Source organism: Melanerpes formicivorus, unplaced genomic scaffold (genome assembly GCF_026170545.1).
Source record: "Melanerpes formicivorus ecotype bairdi unplaced genomic scaffold, bMelFor1.0.p_v2 SCAF_1, whole genome shotgun sequence".
In the NCBI taxonomy this organism is placed as follows: domain Eukaryota; kingdom Metazoa; phylum Chordata; class Aves; order Piciformes; family Picidae; genus Melanerpes; species Melanerpes formicivorus.
In genome coordinates this window covers 42,871,897-42,890,261 of record NW_027142353.1, presented here as the reverse complement: position 1 = coordinate 42,890,261, position 18,365 = coordinate 42,871,897, and the positions used below count along the sequence as shown (strand labels likewise).

Below are 18,365 nucleotides of genomic sequence, written 5' to 3'. Positions count from 1 at the left end.
TTGACACCGTCCCCCACAGCAAACTCCTGGCCAAGCTGGCAGCTCGTGGCTTGGACGGGAGCACACTGCATTGGGTTAGGAACTGGCTGGAGGGCTGACCCCAGAAAGTGGTGGTGAATGGTGCCACATCCAGCTGGCGGCCAGTCACTAGTGGTGTCCCCCAGGGAGCAGTTTGGCCCAATACTATTCAATATCTCTATTGATGATCTTGACAAGGGGATTGAGTCATCTGCAGATGACACTAAGTTGGGAGCAGGTGTTGATCTGTTAGAGGGTATAAGGGCTCTCCAGAGGGACTTTGAAAGGCTGGACAGATGGGCAGAGTCCAACATGATGGCATTCAACAAGTCCAAGTGCTAGATGCTGCACTTTGGCCACAACAACCCTATGCAGTGCTACAGGTGGCGGTCAGAGGGGTTGGAGAGCAGCCAGGCAGAAAGAGACCTGGGAGTACTGAGGGCCCTGATCTGAGGGACCATAAGAGACCCTCACTGGAGCTGGGACACTGAGAAGCAGAGGGATACAGAGGAAAATTAGCAGGAAGCAAGGAGGAGCAGAAAGGGACTTCGGTTTAGTGGTGGAACATGAGCCAGCAGTGTGCCCAGGTGGCCAAGAAGGCCAATGGCATCCTGGCCTTCATCAGAAATAGTGTGGCCAGTAGGAGCAGGGAGGTCATTCTTCCCCTGTACTCAGCACTGGTTAGGCCACACCTTGAGTACTGTGTCCAGTTCTGGCCCCTCAATTCAAGAGAGATGTTGAGTTGCTGTACCATGTCCAGAGAAGAGCAACAAAGCTGGTGAGGGGTTTGGAGCACAAGCCCTATGAGGAGAGGCTGAGAGAGATGAGGTTGCTTAGCCTGGTGAAGAGAAGGCTCAGGGGAGACCTTATTGCTCTCTACGGCTAGTAGCTAGGTTGGGGTTGGTCTCTTCTCTAAGGCAACCAGCACCAGAACAAGAGGACAGAGTCTCAAGCTGCACCAGTGCAAGGTTAGGATTGAGGTGAGGAGGAAGTTCTTCACAGAAAGAATTACTAGCCATTGGAATGGGCTGTCCAGGGAGGTGGTGGTGTCACTGTCCCTGGAGGTGTTCAAAAAGGGCTTGGATGTGGCACTTGAAGCCATGGTTTAGTTAGTCATGAGGTGTTGGGCAATAGGTTGGACTTGATGATCTCTGAGGACTTTTCCAACCTTATTGATGCTATGATTCTATGACTATGCCTAGAGATGTTCATGTTTCCAGGTGAAAACTGGAAGGATTTAAGGGGAAGAACATCCCATCTGGAACTTTTTTTTTTTTTTTAAATGTATGAATTTACAACATGATTTAGCCATACCTGCCAGCTATTCAGCTTGGGGCCAGCTACACAAATGAACTGGTGTTTCTCTAACTGCTGTCCCATGGAATTTATGGTTCTACAAGCCTTCCAGTTACACCTCTGCAACTCCACCAACAGTTAACAGCATTGTACAAAGGTATTTAACAGTATCACTTGACCTACAGTTATGTAGAACCACATGCTGCTTTTATTTATTTTTTTCCTGAGGTTACTTAATTGTTTAATTGCACTGTGGTCAATAAATAAACCTGAGACTCAGAGATTAGTGATAAAGTAGAACACTCCCAATTTGGAGGAGAGATCCTTTGCAGCATTTACATTTTAGTTATTGCTGCTTTTTCTTCATTCTTGTGAAACCTGCCCCAATAGCAGGGCACCCACTTTACGGGCTGAAAAGGCCCCCCAAGTATTTAGAAGATGGACAAACAACTCCCAGGTTTATCACAGAGACTGTTGGAGAGAAACAAGACCTTTTCACTATGATCTATGGAGAGAGATATTTTTGTGTTGGAAGGTTCTTTTAGCTGCTGTTTTGGGTTTTTTTGGTCATCTATTGTTACAGACTTGGATGCTTGCTGGGTAGTTCCATGCAGCTCTCCCTCATCAGCTTCTCTTCTTCAGCATTCTTGAATATTCTGCCTAGTTCTGCCCTTTCTTCTCCTTTTGTGGTTGGGTATTGTCTCTGAAGAGAACCCAGTCCTATGATGATGTTTCACAATCCTGCTGGGCTTCAAGTCGTGCCCTTTGTGCATTACCAGAGAAAATTCTCAGCTTGAGCAATTTATGTGTATCTTGTAAAGATATTAACAGCTGCAAATTATCTTTTGACAGAAGGTTTGCAGCTGGGCCACAGCACAGCTGCATGGAAATTGCTGGCAGTATGGGCCATGAGATTGTGCAGTTCCTGTCTCCTTCCTTGAACTTGACTGTATCCACTGCAGGGGTTTTGCCAGTCAAGGACAGGTGAAGTTGAAACTTCACATTGAGCCTTTAACTTCTCATGTCACTGGACTATACCATCTAAAGCAAGTAATTTATTATACTGGCTTTGCCCTCCTTGCTCTGCTGTGAGACAAAGCAATGCCTGACAGGGGGTGTCCGTCTTCAGTGCTGATGTTTGGATTTAAATTGTTGAGTGCAAAAGATGCAGGAGACAGTAACAGTGCCTTTTGGAATATTAGGCGATGAAGAAATAGTGCTTGAGGAACTGGAAGATTATCAGAGGGGGAAAAAATCAGGAAAAAATATCTCTGTTAGGAAAACAGTGTTTGTTTGCTGACTCTATTGATTAGTCCACATAATTGTTAACATTTCTTTCTAGATGTATGCTACTATTTCTTAGATTGAATATTTTCTGTAAGAAAAATAAGTCTTGAGGTTATTAATGGAAAATCTCTGAAACTAACAGCCTAGAGCAAAGCAAAAAAGAAAAAAGAAGAAGCAAATGAGATAACAGATTGCAATAGATTGCTCTATGTGAGCAAGGAAATAACAGCACATTAAATTCTTGGTATATGGGAAAATGCACTTTTCTAGGAAAAAACCCTGAAGCATCTGTACACTCAACAGGTGTCTCAATTTTCACATATGATATAGTTTGTACCTTGTGTGTCAATGTGTACATCAAATGTTTGTTTTTAGAAAATTACATTGATCTTTTAAATCCTTTAAGAAAAACCACTGCAACGCATACTATGAGCATAGATAATGACACAGCAAAACCAAGAGAGAATTAATCAGAATGATTTCCTCCCCAGCAGGAATAAATCATTATAACCATAAATCAGAGCTCAAATAACCCTGAAAATTTCAAGTAGCAGCAGCAGGTAATTAAAGAGGAAAAGTTGGGACCAAGCTTTGTATTTAACATGTTTCATTAACTCATTGCCTTTTTTTTCCCCCTCTCTCACTGCTTGTCTCAAATGACAAACAACAGTAATCAGAAAAAAAAAAAGTGAAGAAAAATCACTTACTAGTTTTCCTCAGCAGCATTATGTCCAAATTGATGAAGGCAACTTGCAGTCCCAGAGAATGGCTGGAGAAGGCACAGAGAAGTGCTGTATGACGAGGAGAGGTCAGATGCTCTCAAAGGCATTTTGTGGCATTAGATGAGTTTCTGGCTCATTTCCATTAGCAATAACTGATCTTGTTACTCTCAGCATGGGAAGAGATTTCACCCTCTAAAACCAGGGCTGGGATGGTTGTAATGAAGTGAACCAGTGCTGGAGTCAGCCAAGGGAGCAGAATTTTACAAAAACATCTAGTACAGTTGTCATCTTCATTTTCAAATGATCTTCCAATTGAAAATAGAGAAGAGAGCAGCACGGTATGACTAGCCAGTTCTGTGCAGGCCTTAACAAGAATATCTTTTGTCTATGGCTGACTTAATACTCATACTTTAAACTCTGCATAGTTTACACTTGCAGTTTCACTGGGAATATAAGAAATACTCTTTATACCGACACCTCTTTCCATATATCAGTCTCAGTTATTTTAATAAACACTCAGTACACTTTGAACAGGAAGTGTCTAAATAAAAGTTAACAGATTGTGTTGTATTGTGAACTCCCACTGACAAGGCATGAAAGGTCTTTTACAGTAAATGGGAAATGAGTAAAACAAAAAAGGAGTATGTATAAAATAATAAGTAATTTAAAGGTGGACTGGGAATTTTGCTTGCCTGCCTCATACTAAAGGGCTAGGCAATGAAATCAAAAGATGGTAAATTATAAAATGTTGAAATAATTTGTGGCAAAATGTAGATAATCATATACATAGAACACAGCACAACTAGAAGAGACTCAGTAAAATGAAAATGTAATTTGGAGAACCATCTACATAGCAAAGATATTAAAAAAGACAACGCAGCAAGATGAAAAATGGATATAATATGTCAGAACTGTAACAGCAATTACTATACATTAATATATAGGCAGAGATGAGAAGGGAAGTGAAGATTACTATGTAAGAGGTTGTCTGCTGAGAATATTTTAAATTTCCCTTTGAGGTCTCTAGTTGTGGTCATTTTAACCAGCTACATACAAATCTGTGCTGATCTTCTGTCGTGACCAATGTGGCTGTTCAGTGCTTGATACCATCCCTGAACTACAGATCACAAGTTTATCCACATGCATTTCTGAAGCTAGGTAAAATTTTCTTTCATAACACAGATTTAAATGAACTTTTTGATTTGAGCAGGAACAGTTAAAAGGGAAATAGAAAGAAAACTAAATCTGGAAGTTAAAAAAAAAAAAGTCATTTCATTGGGCCTTGATTTGGACAAATTGATGCCCTTTTCTGTAAATCAATGCTATTTTTATCAAGCAGTCAAGTTCTTTTTCATTTTGTACTCCTATTTAATAAACAACAGCCATAGATATAGAATCAGATCCCTGATTGCTATTGATGGCTTATTGTAAACAATTGGTTGCAAGACAATGCAAAACAAGGGCATGATTGATATTGTGACAAACAAAAAAACCCAAAAACGCCAGATACAAAATGTTGTCTCTACCTTGATCCCTCCTGGAACAAAATTACTTAAATACGGTAAATTGGCTGTTAATAATCTCACTGTTAGGAGGCAAAACCCCAACATGAGAGGCTGTCCATGAGCAAGATAGGTGCATGAGCCAACATGCAAGTTGCAGGAAACCCCCTTGTTTTGCAATTAGAAACCCAGCCAGTGAAACCATAACCATAAAGCCACTCATCCTGTATGCAATGTATGGTTTTGGTTGCTTGCTTTAATACAGAACAGTAGGCAGGGCTTGTGGGTTTACACTTCTGATAGATAAAAATCTGCTTGCTAAGACCTGCAGTTTGAACATGAAGTTACCAGGAAAATTTGCTCTCCACCTATCATTTCTGTGTGACAAGTGCATGTTATAGCCAATAAAATCATTTTATTCAAAGTAGTAACAGTGTTGTAATGTGATTTAGACAGAAAAGATACCTACTCTTTTGAGGAAAGGACTAACAGCTTAAACCCCTTTAAATACTTTCTTATTAAGTCTTGGGTGCAGGAAATGCCATTACCCTTCCCCATGCTTATTAAATTGCAAAATGTTATTTTATCTGTCTATACACATAAATGTGTATATAAATTTACAATACATGTGTATGTTCTGTTCTCTATCATGAGATGTTGTCTAAACCCACTTCAGTAATTTAGACCTTAGATATAGGTGCTTTGAAGCGAACCCAGGGAGTAGGAAAACATCTTCTAGCTAGGATTGTGGAATAAAATGCTCTGCAATGCTGAAGAAGCTTGTCCTAAACTTAACAGTTACAGGGACATGCAGTGGATTGGAGTGTGATGGTCTTCTGCAAGTTCCTAGAAAAAAAAGCCAGCCTAGTTTTAAAAAGTAGATTTAAAGATTGCAAATCCTCATGTGAATTATTGGTTGGTTTGGATTAAAGCTTTTTTTTTTTTTCCTAGGTGAAAAATACTTGTTATCAAACAGTTTTAAATCTTAATTTCTTAATTTTAAAAGCTTCTTATGCATATGAACTACCTATGTCATTTTTATAACATCATGATGGTACTGAAAAGCATACTCTTAAAGAAAAAAGCCCCAAACAATCCAAACCCAGAAACTAAAAATGTTTAACATGTATACACACAGCAATAGCTGAATCGCAGAATCACACTCCTTTATATATTCTTTATTATATTTTAAATATATAATATGTATATATTTATAAAGAGTCTTTTCTGTTAGGCTCATTGTCATGAATGTAAATGGCTAGTGTTACTGAAACAGCAGCAGCATCTTAGAAAACAATAAAAAAGCCAGGACTAATCCAGAATCTGAAATACACTGTTTCTAACCACTGTGCCCCGTGGAAATCTGAATGGTCTCTATCAGGTTCGAGTAACCTCAGCTCTCAGGGCAGATGAAGGACTGAGAAATACCCAGTTTATTACATATTTGAGAATCTTTAGTGAAATATTTTTTTTAAATGGCTGGTCCTTTCATTCTGCACTGTCTCAGCAGACTGGGATGTGATCATGATGTTGAATTAAACTGCTGTTTTAATGGATCTGGAAATTAAACTATCATAAGTAACGTATTATGTATAATTGAAATAGTTTATTACCTCTGCAAATATGAAGGCTAATATCATATGTATAATCAGAATCAGACATCTTGAGATAATTATGAAAGTGTATCCTCAACAACTGTCAGGATGAGCCCTTGGCTTTCTCCACTGTTTAAATTATTTTTATCAGCAGAATGAATTGTCTTTGATAATTTCTAGCATATATATTCTAGGGACTGAAAGTACAGTTCTGGAACATTTTTTTGCTTCTTCACAGATGAGTGTTAAAGGAGAAAGTGTAAGGTCAGAGCCTGGCTGAATCTTCTCTGTGGTTGTTCTTAGAGCAGTTCAGCACTGATCACACTGATTTGCTTTTATACTGACGAAAATGAGGTGAAGAATGAAAAATAAGGCTCAGTGTTTACAGGGACTTGGATTACCCGAAGGATACGTAATGAGGAATGTTTTTTCATGTCTCCTCTTACCTTATTTATGTCACATGTGAATTTGTTCTTAAGAATAGCGGGACCTTGTAAATATTTTATTGTTTATTTTAACTTTTCCCTTTAAACTAAAAATGTTGCATCTGTTAGCTTCTTGTCCTTGCTATTTTTTTAAACAGTTGCTATGTGCTTAGTAAGTTAATGTCATGCTATCGAATAGCCAATATTCAAACCATTACTGCACAAGCCAAACATAAACAAGTTATATAATGCTGCAATCATTCATTTATTAAAGTAAGTGGAAAATTCAAGGTGTATGTAATCTTTTTGGACAACTGACAGGCAGGTGTGATCAAGAGAATGGAGAATCCAGTGATTGTAGGCAGATAGAGAGACAGGTTTGTCCAGGTGATTAGAAAGTAAAGTGAGATGGGTTTGGGAAAAACGGAGGAGAATGTTGGCTGTCCCAGGACAAGGCGAAATAATAGGATAGAGACCTCTGTGGGATTTAGAGGAACCAGTAATAACTGTCTAGGGACATTCAGGAACCAGGGGTTATTGACAAAGAGTACAAAGCAGCTATGCCAGAAAAGTGATAAAAAGTTCAGAGTGAGCTTGAGAAGCTGCCAGACCCTCTCTGATTCTCAATAATCCCCCAGTATATATGATGTGGAGTGAAGAAACATAATGCTGGGCTTCTGGTGCCACCCAGCTCAGGTCATTATAGGCATCCCTCCTGTTTGTGATCCACCTTCTTGCACACCTCTGCCTAGGGTCAGGGTGGGGCAGCTGGCCCCAGCTTCAGCCCTGTCACAGGATGGGTGGGTTTATTGCATGAGACTTTTCAGCTCCACTTGCTTTCAGACATCCTGACCCTACATATCAGAAAGTTGCCCATCTTCATCCTTTCTACTGCATGCCAAGATACGGGTTAGCAGTGAGCTGGGCCATTTTTCAGCAAAGTTAAATCAAAGCCAACCTGCCTCTAGCCTTCTCATAACTCCTATTTTCTGTCATCTGCATTTCTTCCTCTGCTTAGCATTTGCATCATGTTTTGGCCTGATCTTCCTCCCTCTAGCTTGTTCTGTGCATCTCTTTACTCATCACCGGGTTTGCTCTCTCACATGCCGCAGCCTAGAGACAGGCAGTCAGAAACACCCCAGCCAGTCTTTAACAACAACAAAAATAAGAGATGCTCTTCCCGTGCTGAGGTCACAGAGCACTGCAGGCAGGACCTGTCCCAGAAGAGCCCAGGAAATCTGTGCAGTTAAGTACAAAAGCAGTGTGGGTCTTACAGACAACACAGACAACACAGACCGTCTCAGGCTGTACCAGGGGAGGTTCAGGCTGGAGGTCAGGAGGGAGTTTTACACAGAGAGAGTGATTGCCCACTGGAATGGGCTGCCTGGGGAGGTGGTGGAGTCGCCATCACGGGAGGTGTTCAGGAGGAGACTTGACAGGGTGCTTGGTTGCATGGGTTAGTTGATTAGGTGGTGTTGGATGATAGGTTGGACATGATGATCTTGAAGGTCTCTTCCAACCTGGTTTATTCTATTCTGTTCTATTCTAACACACATTTGCTCCAGTATAAGAATTCAGTTGGTGAAATGGGAATATGTGAGAAGTATCTTCACACCGATGTAAGGCACACACAGACAGACTAGGGCACAAAGCCAGATCCTATCAACCTGTATGAAGACTTCACAACAGGCAAGAATTGCTCTCTTGGCAAAAGATGCCTCCCATAGCTGAATCATCATTTACATCCCTGACCACACGTGTTTCTGTGTGGCACACTCTTTGCCACTTCATCCATTTCTCTACCGCTCTGAGGATCTTGACCTCCCAGTTCTGTCTCCCAGCTTCTTTGACCTGGCCACCCATGTGTCATCACTGTAAGAATACCCTGCTTGTGGTGTGGTATTGCCTGTTTAACTACGATGGGTGGGACCTATTGCAGCGGGCATGTTCAAACTAAAGGATACCGCATCTTTGTGGGATTCCAGGACACCACTTTTCAAGGCTGGCTGTGGAAGCAGCAAGAGCAGTCTTCAGGAAAATGCCCACATACAGCGTGGATGAGTCCAGTGAACTCTGTTACTGAACTTTGAATCTTGATACTATCAGTGTTACAGCACTGTTTGGCTGAGGGCACAGGCAGGGTTACGTGTGCCTGAAAGCTTGCCTGCTACGTTGTCCCCACAAACCTTGCCTTATGTAATATTGTTGTGTATGTCATTTAAGTATTCTTGCAAGCAGATAATAAAAAAAACCCAATAGGTTCAGATAGAATTGTGGTAATCCTGTTTGTGAGGAGTGACACTGCTTTTTTATTTCCACCAGCAGCTTTTCTCTTACTCCAGCCAAGACATTAAGGAATGACCCAGTGAGGGCTGGATGTGGTATGGAAGTTTGACACCCTACTCTTATTTTGTTCTGGTTTCCCAATGGAAGTCAATCACTTCACTTTGCTCTTATTTTAGTGTGGGGTTTTGTTTCTTCTGTTTTGTGAATAGACTAGGTCTTATCCTCGGAAGCTGGGCCATTGAAAATTCATGTGTTAGTCGATTTATCTACTTACAGACATTTTCAAACAAAGTCCTTAAACTATGGGAGAACTGATTGACCAGTACTAAAATAATGCTGGTTAGTCCTTGCTACACCTAGGATTTCCAAATGCTGCATTATTCTGACAGCCTGATCACCACGTCAAGGTTTGGAATTTTTTTAGAATGGTTTGGGTTGGAAGGGACCTTAAAGATCATCCAGTTCCAATCCCTCTGCCACAGGTAGGGACAACCTCCACAAGATCAGGTTGTCCAAATGAGGGGTATCTACCATTAGGGACAGCCTCCACAAGATCAGGTTGTCCAAATGAGGGGTATCTACCATCTCTCTGGGCAACCTGTTACAGTGTCTTACTACCCTGATGGTAAAGAATTTCTTCCTAATATCTAAGTGTAAAACTGTTACCTCTTGTCCTGTCATTACACTCCTGGGTAGAGTCCCTCCCCGTCTTTCCTTGTAGGTCCTCTACAACTTCAAGTACAGATTATAGGCTGCTAACATCCCTGCTAATGTCTAAATAGATTTACTCTTTTCAAGTGTTTTATGACAGAAGCTATTTTAAACAAAAGCTTGTATATTTTTGTTTCCAGCTCACCTGTTCTACACATAAGATTCCTGCAGAAGTTTTATATACAAACCCATATGTTTGGAAATTTTATTTTTTGTTTGGTTTTGTTTTGATTTTTGTTTGGTTGGTTTTTTTAATGGCTTTTCCTCTGCATGCTTTCTTCTGACTCTGGTGTCTGGGTCTTGTCTATTCTGCAGGGGAGATGCTCAGATCTTACATGATACAGAGTAGGGGTATACTGGGAGTGAGGATGTAAGCCCAGACACAATTACTCATGCTGCGGGCTTTCCAGACCAGATAAATACTGAAAGTGCAACATGTGCTGAATACTGAGATGTACAAATACAAAATCACTGCAGTGATGGTCAGTTTGAAAAACTCAATGGCAGCTGAGTGGTTTGAGCATTTGACTGAAGAGGAGAAGTTATCCCTATTCCTAGACTCTATTTGCACTTACTAGTCCATATTTTCTCCTGTTCTCTAGTCTAAAGAGCATAGGCTTTTACATGGACAGTAACTTTGATCCCTTGTTGCTAAGAACCTAAATGCTAGTAAAATCAGGCTAAACTCCCCTGACTGCTTTTCTTTACCATATTCCTGGGCTTTACATCCTTATGACTATGTTGGCAAGTAATTTTTTTCCAATAAGACTATTTTCTTGAAAATACAAATGTCTGAAACAAAGATTCTGAGGGAATAAGACATCCTCATTCATAGGCAAATGCTGTAGCATCTGTTCTGTTATGCAGGAGGTCAGTCTTACACAGTCTTATTTATCTTCCCTAGCATTACTGAAGAATAAGAAAGGCATTCCATTAGATGATTCCTCACAGTAGAGGAGCCTGATCTTAGTGTCTGAGACTTCCTGCTGCATAGCCTGTAGACACCTTGTTCCTTGGCAAAATTTAGTCCCCCTTCCACATAATCAGTCCTCTCCAAGATGCTACAGAGGGTGCCTAAGAGCTTGATGCTCCATACAGTTCTGCTATGCTCAAGTGCCCAATATTTTTCAAGATGATACCTAGTTTGGGAATACACTTTTTTTTCCACAGGAGGTGTGGGGGGAGTGATGGGGGGAAGCATATGCAATCTGTCAGAATTCTTCGCAGGTGGTCAAAGCCCCACACAAATTCCAGATGCGATCCTGTTTCCCAGCACTGCCTAATCTTGTGAGCAACTCCCTACTGAACCTGAAAGTTCCTGAGGCATTTAACTATTCACCCACACATGTTAAGGAGATCCTGCTTTGGGAAGATAGGCACTTATCTCTTGCCTCAAGTCCCTCTGTAACCTATTGTAGGGAAAGAGGCATGTAAATCCCTTTTAGAAGCCTAAAAATTAGCAGTAGTCAGTATTATGCATGGCTTCTGCTGGTGTGAGCTATCAGCTTCGTCATATGTACAAAACTCAGCACATCCTGAGCTAAATATGGAAGTGGAAGTGTACGTTTTACAGTTTGAGAGGGATTGATGTGGCACCATCAACACTTTATGAGGCTGCCTCAACTATTATGCCATGTTTGGGCAAAAAAAGTTGATCTCTCCTACTGAACTTGAACTGCCATGTGATGGATATGAGGAGTTTTTGGCTCCAGTTCTCAAGGGGAGCACACTTGTGTACCTGGGAAAGATGTGTCATACAGGAGATTGTCATGGAACAAATAAGAAAAGTAGGCCATAACTTTACATCCCTCCATCCTGTGCCAGTGTGTCTGAACTGCTAGGCTAACCTTGGGTTTGCTTTTGTCAGCTCTGATGTGGTTCCATGTTTCATGTGTTCCGTGCAGCACAGGCTCTCAGCTGGAACACCTACCATCCATGCTACTGGATGGTTGCTGATTATGCCATTCTGCTGGGAATTAATTAAGAGTCTAGAAACATTTCCTTTCTTCTGTCTTTATGCATCTTTATGCAAAATGTGGGTGGGAGCACTGTTTCACTAGCACCAGTCCTGCAAGAGGGACAGATAGGCTGGAACATACGTGGATGGAGCATGACTAGGGTTTCTGACAGCTTTCCAAGAAGATACATGTGCTGTAACTGTAGGCTGACTTTGCCCACTGGCACTGTGAGTTCACTTACAGTCAGTGGAAAGAAGGAAGCACTGCCATCACCTCAAAGCAAGCAGTCATCTTTGACAGGTCTTCAGAAGTGCCTCTCTCTGCCCACTGTCTGTAAAACAAAGCTGAGGCAATTAGATTTCTCATTTTGTCCCTTCCAGGGCTCAGACACCTAAAATTTCATTGAGGTAATAATGTCTCAGTGAGTTATCTAAAGTAGACGGATGAGATTCCAGCCCAAATACTTGAGGCTTTGCAGTTAATGGTTGCAAGATAAAAAACAGAGTATCAATAAGAAGATAGTGACTGTTGAAAACTGAGGAAAAGGAAGCATCACTTAAAAGCAGGATGTATTATAGGACAGTAACATAAAAAACTCAAAAGATCTACAGCCTTTAGTTAACATTTTAATTTCTTATCCATGCTCCATCAGCCTCCAGAAAAAAAATAATATAATGCAGTGTTGAAATAAATTTTCCTCATCTTCTCTGTGAAGCTGCACTCATGAACCTTGGGGGATTGAAAATAATTTTAACACTTTGAGAAAAAGTAGGGAGACCAGTAGGACCGTGATGTTAACCCATCAGTTGTTCCCCCTTAGCTGAATTCTTTGGATAGCATTGTCTGAAAAAAAAGACAAAGTATTTATTTTTGTAGTGTGAATATGCATCAATTTATTTTATTGTACTAGAAAACCTGAGAAAGCATCTATATTTACATACAGATCATGTAAATACTGTAGCAAGTTTCACAGTTTAACATTGCAAAGGGCTTTCATTAATGCTGTAGTTCTGAGAAAAGAATGTAAAGCACCATAAAGGAGTTGAGATTTGATTATACTGAGATAAGTTGCAAGAATTTACCTTTACTAAATGTTAGTGTTTCTTCTGTCATGTCTTTTCATATGATACTATGTCTACCATGCCAGGCATGGCTGAAAACAATATGCAGTACGAATAAATCCTTCATTGGTGTGCCTTTGTGGTGTTCTCTTTATTATTTGTTTGCATAATTCCATGTGTAAATTAAAAAAAAAAAAAAAGGGCACAACAAAAACTAAACAAACCAAAACACTTAGCAGAGAGATATAAAATTACATGGTTGGTTTTGTCCTGAAGCAGCTTCACTATGCTTTTTACTTTATGTGTATTTCTTCCAGGGAACAGAAAATGAGTTCACTGAGCAATCTGAACTAACATCAACAAAGTACATTGTCAATGGTGGTTTCTTTCTAGAAAGTATGATTTATTTATTTTTTTTTAAGAGGAGAAGATTACAGTTCAAATGCACTTCTAGAACTTTGTATGGTTGGTTCTCCATGATATTCAAAGGCAAAAAGATACCTAAGGATTTGAAATTGAATACAACTGCTACTATTTTTTGCTTTGCATCAAAATTGAGGCTCATCTGCAATTATGAAATGGTTCCAGTTCTGTGAATGAAAACCACACCATCAGGACTAATGTTGCATTTGTTGTAGCTAAACCCAACCACCTACCAGAACAGGTAGAAAGAATGTGATCATCTGCAGAGAGAGTACTTGCCATTTTAAAAATAAGGCCCACAAAACTTTTGAAATAAATCGTGATATGCTAGGTAAAGCATGTATTCATCAAGCTGATCAAAAAAATGAAGCCCTTCATGTAGGAAGGCATACATAAAGCTGCATTCAGTAAAACGGGCATCTGTAACTGCCAGAGCTATGACCATGAAGAGTAAGCTTGACAGATGTCCAAGGTGGCTAGGACCAGGCTCAGACTAAGTGAGTAGGGTGGTAGAGTTGCCTGTCACTCAAAACTCGAGAACTTTGAGTTTGAACCACTGCCTCCTTTTTCCTAGGCCATGAACCAACTTAGGGTAAATCAGGCATGGATAGCAAAAGACAGCAAACCAGAACACTAAGGCATCTCCCTGGTATGCTGGGTACTGACTTCACTGAATCTTGTACTGGTCTTCATATCACTCAGGATTTAACCACCTCCTGATACATCTGGTACATCTGTATCTGGGTTGTGATAACCTAGTACATTTGTATCTGGGTCTTAGCCAAGAGAGGGGTAATACAAATTTCCAAACTCAGCAACTGGCATAATATCAAAATGTTTTGACAGTGTGGAAAAATACCTGATGAGAATCTGTTGTCTTGGACCCTATAAACAGTGATCTTAAAGTGAGACTCTTTGAACTCTCATGTATGACAGGGAGATGTGTCCAGTTATCTCCTGAGTGAGATGTCTTTTGGGCACAAATTATGGGAAGGGCCAGAACAAAATCAGACTTCAAGGCTTAACTATTATGTGTTACGAATGCTGAAGCACTGTATTTAAACTCAAGAAGAGGGAAAATTTAACTACAGGCAGCCTCTTTCATCCACCTCTCTACCCATGTGTTTGAATATACAGATTTGCTTTCATCAGTGTGGGTATCTATATTCCACTGGATCCAAATAACTCTGTGTTCGTATGCTTTGTGGTTATATCTATGCATATTACACACATACATATGTGTATATATATATATATATATATATCGACTGAGGATACCTTGTAGTGAGTGTGAATCTTGTCATTATTGAATCTGTAGTTTGCTATTTTGATTATATTCTACTAAATCACTTTACACTGGTTAATAATTAAGTGTTGTTGTACATCAACCTTTTGATCTACCTCTCAAAATAAATAAATCCTAAATTGCTGCTAAATCATAACCATGTCAGTGTCTTCACCTGCAAAAGCAACGTTCCTGGGATTCGGCAGCTGTATCCCCACACCCGTGCCAGAAAGAAAGGAGATCGTGAGCTACCTCACCGAGCGCTCCGCCACAGGATTTGGAGACAGGACGGTGCACTTCATCCCTGCCTAGGCACTGCTGACTGCTCGCAGCCAAGTCGCTGCACCCGAAACCTGGCAGCTTCCTCAGGCAGCCTGTCACACTATCCCACTCCCCCGCCGCTGATTCACGCCGCCACGGAACGCATTAGCGCCTTGCCCCCTCTCCAGTTCCCCAGGCGTTTCGTCAGACGGCCGAGCCACTACCCCGCCGCTGCCAGCGGCTGGTCCGCCCGCCGTTGCCGCCGCCCCTCTCCACTGCGCGCCGGCCGCAGCGAGCCCTTCCCCCGCCGCACATGCCCAGAAGGGCGGGAGGCGCGGCGCGCCTGGGCGCTGCTGTGACAGCGGCGGCGCTTTCCCTTCCGTTCTGTGGGGGCCGCCCCGCGCACCCCCCCATCCCTCCCGGCCTGGCCCAGCGGCGGAGAACCAAACGCCAGCCGCTCGCCGAGCTTCTTTCCCTCTTCGTCCCGAGCCAGCTGCCGCAGGGAGAGAGGCGGCCATGTCGCTATTGTCTGTACTGGTGCCCTTGCTCCGGGTGTACTACATCGGCCTCCGCGTCATCCTGCACCAGCTGCACCGCCGCCTCCACCCGCGCTGCCCCCCGGCCCCAGGTGAGCACCGCAGCCGGCGCCGTGAGGCGGGGTGGCTGCAGGGCGGGGGGCGGCAGAGAAGGGGAAAGTTTGTCGCGCCTTCTCCCGCCCACCCTAAGGAGAATGGCAGCGCTGGCGCTCCAGGGAAGCGGGGCCGAGACCTCGCGGCCCAGCCGTTGGTTGGCCGGACAGCTCAGGCAGGACAGCCGCGACCTTGGCTCTAGCGGCGGGTCGCCTGGGCCGCACCGCTTCTCCGCAGTAGGGTAGGGGCTCAGGCTGTGCTGTGGTTCCGACCTGGGCCTGGCCTCTGCCGCTGGGCTCCTAACCCCCTCCCTTCCGTAGGTTGGGCCCACAGCGCTGCCTGAAGGCAGCGGCCTAGGGGTGTTGTGGCTGGCGGAGTGCCCTTATCGCCACACCGGGCCCCGCCCAATTGCTGTCGGTGAGCAGCAGGTCCCATCCCAAACCGCCCCGTTCGGCCCCTGGACGTAGGGTGGGGCGGGGCGGGGGGCAGGGCCCGGGACGGGCGCCTGGCTGCGCGCTGGTCTGAGTGGGCCTCGGTCGGGCGGCGGCGTGGGGGCTCTGCGGGCTGGGGGTTCCCGCTTCTCCTTTTTCCTTTTTTTTTTTTTTCCTTTTTTTTTTTTTTTTTTTTCTCATTTCTGGCAATTTCGCCTCAGACTTCGGCTCAGAGCCGCGTGGGCCCAGCCTCCCTCAGTCCAGGTAGGTGCTTAGAAGGCGGGTAGCGACGAGCAGCCTCCCGCTTGCCCAGGAGCTTCTGCCGACGCCGCCCTCCGTGCCCCCGCCCCGCCACCGGACCTGCCGGCCTCGGTCTCCTCCCGCCGGGGCAGGTGGGACCGCGGGCCACAGACACCTTGTCTCGGCCGCTCCGGGATGGGAAAATTCCCGCGCTCTAAAAGCTTAGTCTTTGATACAGGCAGTCGCTCGCCCTTAAGTTGACAGTGAGTGACACTTGAAGTTTTCTCCAAAGGGTTTCAGATTAGTCATTTGTTGGAGAAGTTGCGTTTTTGCACTTTTCCGATGTGGGTCAACATCATGTTTAATACTAACTAGAGGAAACTATGACTTCGCCAAAAAAACAAAGATTTCAGTTTCCTCTTTCTCTTGAAGCCTTTGAAGTGCTTCTGAGTTTATAAACATCCAGTGAACTATGAGTGCAGACAGATGCATAGGGTGTCATAAGAGCTGAGCGTAAAACGTCATGCAAGTCAGTGCCTTTTAACTTTGGCTGCTTAAAGTCAGTCTTTGTGGCTCTGTTGGTAGTCTTAACCAGAGGAAAAAACAGGGGAAGAAAAAGAGTTTTGAAAGAGCATAGTGTTTCAGTAAGGAGATGAGGCAGATGAGAAAAGTAGTTTAGAGAATATGTAAAGCACTGGGGAAGAGATGTGACAAGTACACCACCACATAGAGAATATTTGTGCTTCCTTGAGTAGTGTTCTGTCTGCTTTTTATTAATTCCCAATACTTCTGCAATAGTCTGGGATTCATCTTTCTACATTCTCAAAAGACAGGTAAAAGCACTGAACAAATGAGAGAATCTTGGTGACAAGTAAGGGTAGATGTGTATGCAGTTTGAAGTAATCTGAGCATTTTTCTAGCATTAGTTTTCTTGGCAGAGTAAAGCTGGGTATTGTGCCTAGGGTGCGTAACACTTTCCAAATCTTTCTTTTTTTAACCAAAGAGAAATAGCATGATGAAAATGTGACCCGAGTGTTCTGTTGCTGTTTGTAGCTGCTGCTATTAAAACAACGCAAAAAGTGTTGAATTTGGAAATGCCAGAGGAAGGCAATGGAGATCCAACCCGAGAAATGTCAGCTGCCTAAGTAAGAGCAGGGTAGATTTGACAGATGTGGAAGGTGTTGGTTTTTGGTTTTGTCAGCCCTACTCAAGGTGGTTTCTTCCAAGTAGTTTTCTCCTCAGATAGTTGTTTGTGCACAGTTGCCTCTTGGCAGTTACCTGCTGCCTTGCTTAGATTTGCTGTGTCCAGCCATTGCTTAAAAATTGAATCAGCTTGTCAGTGGGAACTTTTTTTACCCAGATTAACTTTGTTTCCATAATAACTTCTAAATAGTGACATCAGTGCCACAGAAATCGACAGCGTTGTTTAGAACAAGCTTAATTAAAACCTGGATCAGTAAACTACGCTTGCTGTCACAAATTGCCGAGTAGCTTTTTCGACAGTAATTGAGAGGTTAGTATGTTAAAAATTTCCTATTTCTTTTTGAGGGGGTGTTTGTAACTCTCACAAATATAGTTGTTTTGTTGTCAAGGTACCTTCCCAGGGAGAAGTTGGAGAGGGAAAGTGAGGCTGGGCGGAGCAGGGCAGCAAAGTCAGCCATGCCTCTGATCACATCTTAGCTCCAGTTCCACCATCACAATTGCTACTTTTCATGTGGCAGTGGTGCAGCTCTGTTTCAGTTTCAGTAGTGCAGCTCACTTTCAAACAGAGGGGTGCCCAATGGCTTGTTCTTGACCTCTAGGTGAGCAAGGGGATCTGGTGTTAGTGCAGCCCTCTTCTTGAGATTTTTCCAAGAAAAGCTTGCAGGAAGTATTCAGAATTTAAATCCAAGTAAACCAAATTAGTTTTAGTTTTTCTTTTTCTTTCCACTGATTATGTCAAAATTGCATGGTCTTGGCACATGTGCTTTCACATGGCTTTTAAAAGTGGCCATCTGTTCTGTCACATCCTGATGGGATTTGTATAACTTTTATAGATTGTATTCAAGACTCTTATTTTTTGGGGAAAGAGGGCAGTTTGAGCTCTGAAATACAATTTAGTGTAAAAACTTGGTAATTGTGTTGAGTTGCAAACTGAAAAGATAAACTTATATTCACTGGTGATGTGAATACTTCCTCTACTAGAGAGTAGGGAAATTGGTCTGAAATTCTAATCTTGAAGAAAAGTGTAGCGCT

General features: G+C 42.6%; 2 protein-coding genes across 6 annotated transcripts in view; both read left to right on the top strand.

Moving 5' to 3' along the window:
- The window catches only part of ZBED1 (zinc finger BED-type containing 1), a 60,099-nt gene that overhangs the window by 32,623 nt on the left and 9,111 nt on the right, over positions 1 to 18,365 (top strand). Inside the window, exon 1 of one of the 4 annotated variants that reach the window (XM_068141487.1) lies at positions 15,371 to 15,458. The exons of 2 other annotated variants lie outside the window; for them this stretch is intronic. The gene's annotated coding sequence lies outside the window, so the exon portion shown is untranslated. Of the gene's footprint in view, positions 1 to 15,370; positions 15,459 to 16,111; positions 16,155 to 18,365 lie in introns of those variants that run through there. One more of the 4 variants, XM_068141505.1, reaches the window with a different exon arrangement.
- The window catches only part of DHRSX (dehydrogenase/reductase X-linked), a 186,259-nt gene continuing 183,146 nt past the window's right edge, over positions 15,253 to 18,365 (top strand). The window contains exons 1-2 of one of the 2 annotated variants that reach the window (XM_068141540.1): positions 15,253 to 15,453; positions 16,096 to 16,154. In XM_068141540.1, coding sequence (XP_067997641.1) covers positions 15,347 to 15,453; positions 16,096 to 16,154 — 166 coding nt within the window. In that variant the 5' untranslated portion in view covers positions 15,253 to 15,346. Of the gene's footprint in view, positions 15,459 to 16,095; positions 16,155 to 18,365 lie in introns of both variants that reach the window. The other variant, XM_068141531.1, reaches the window with a different exon arrangement.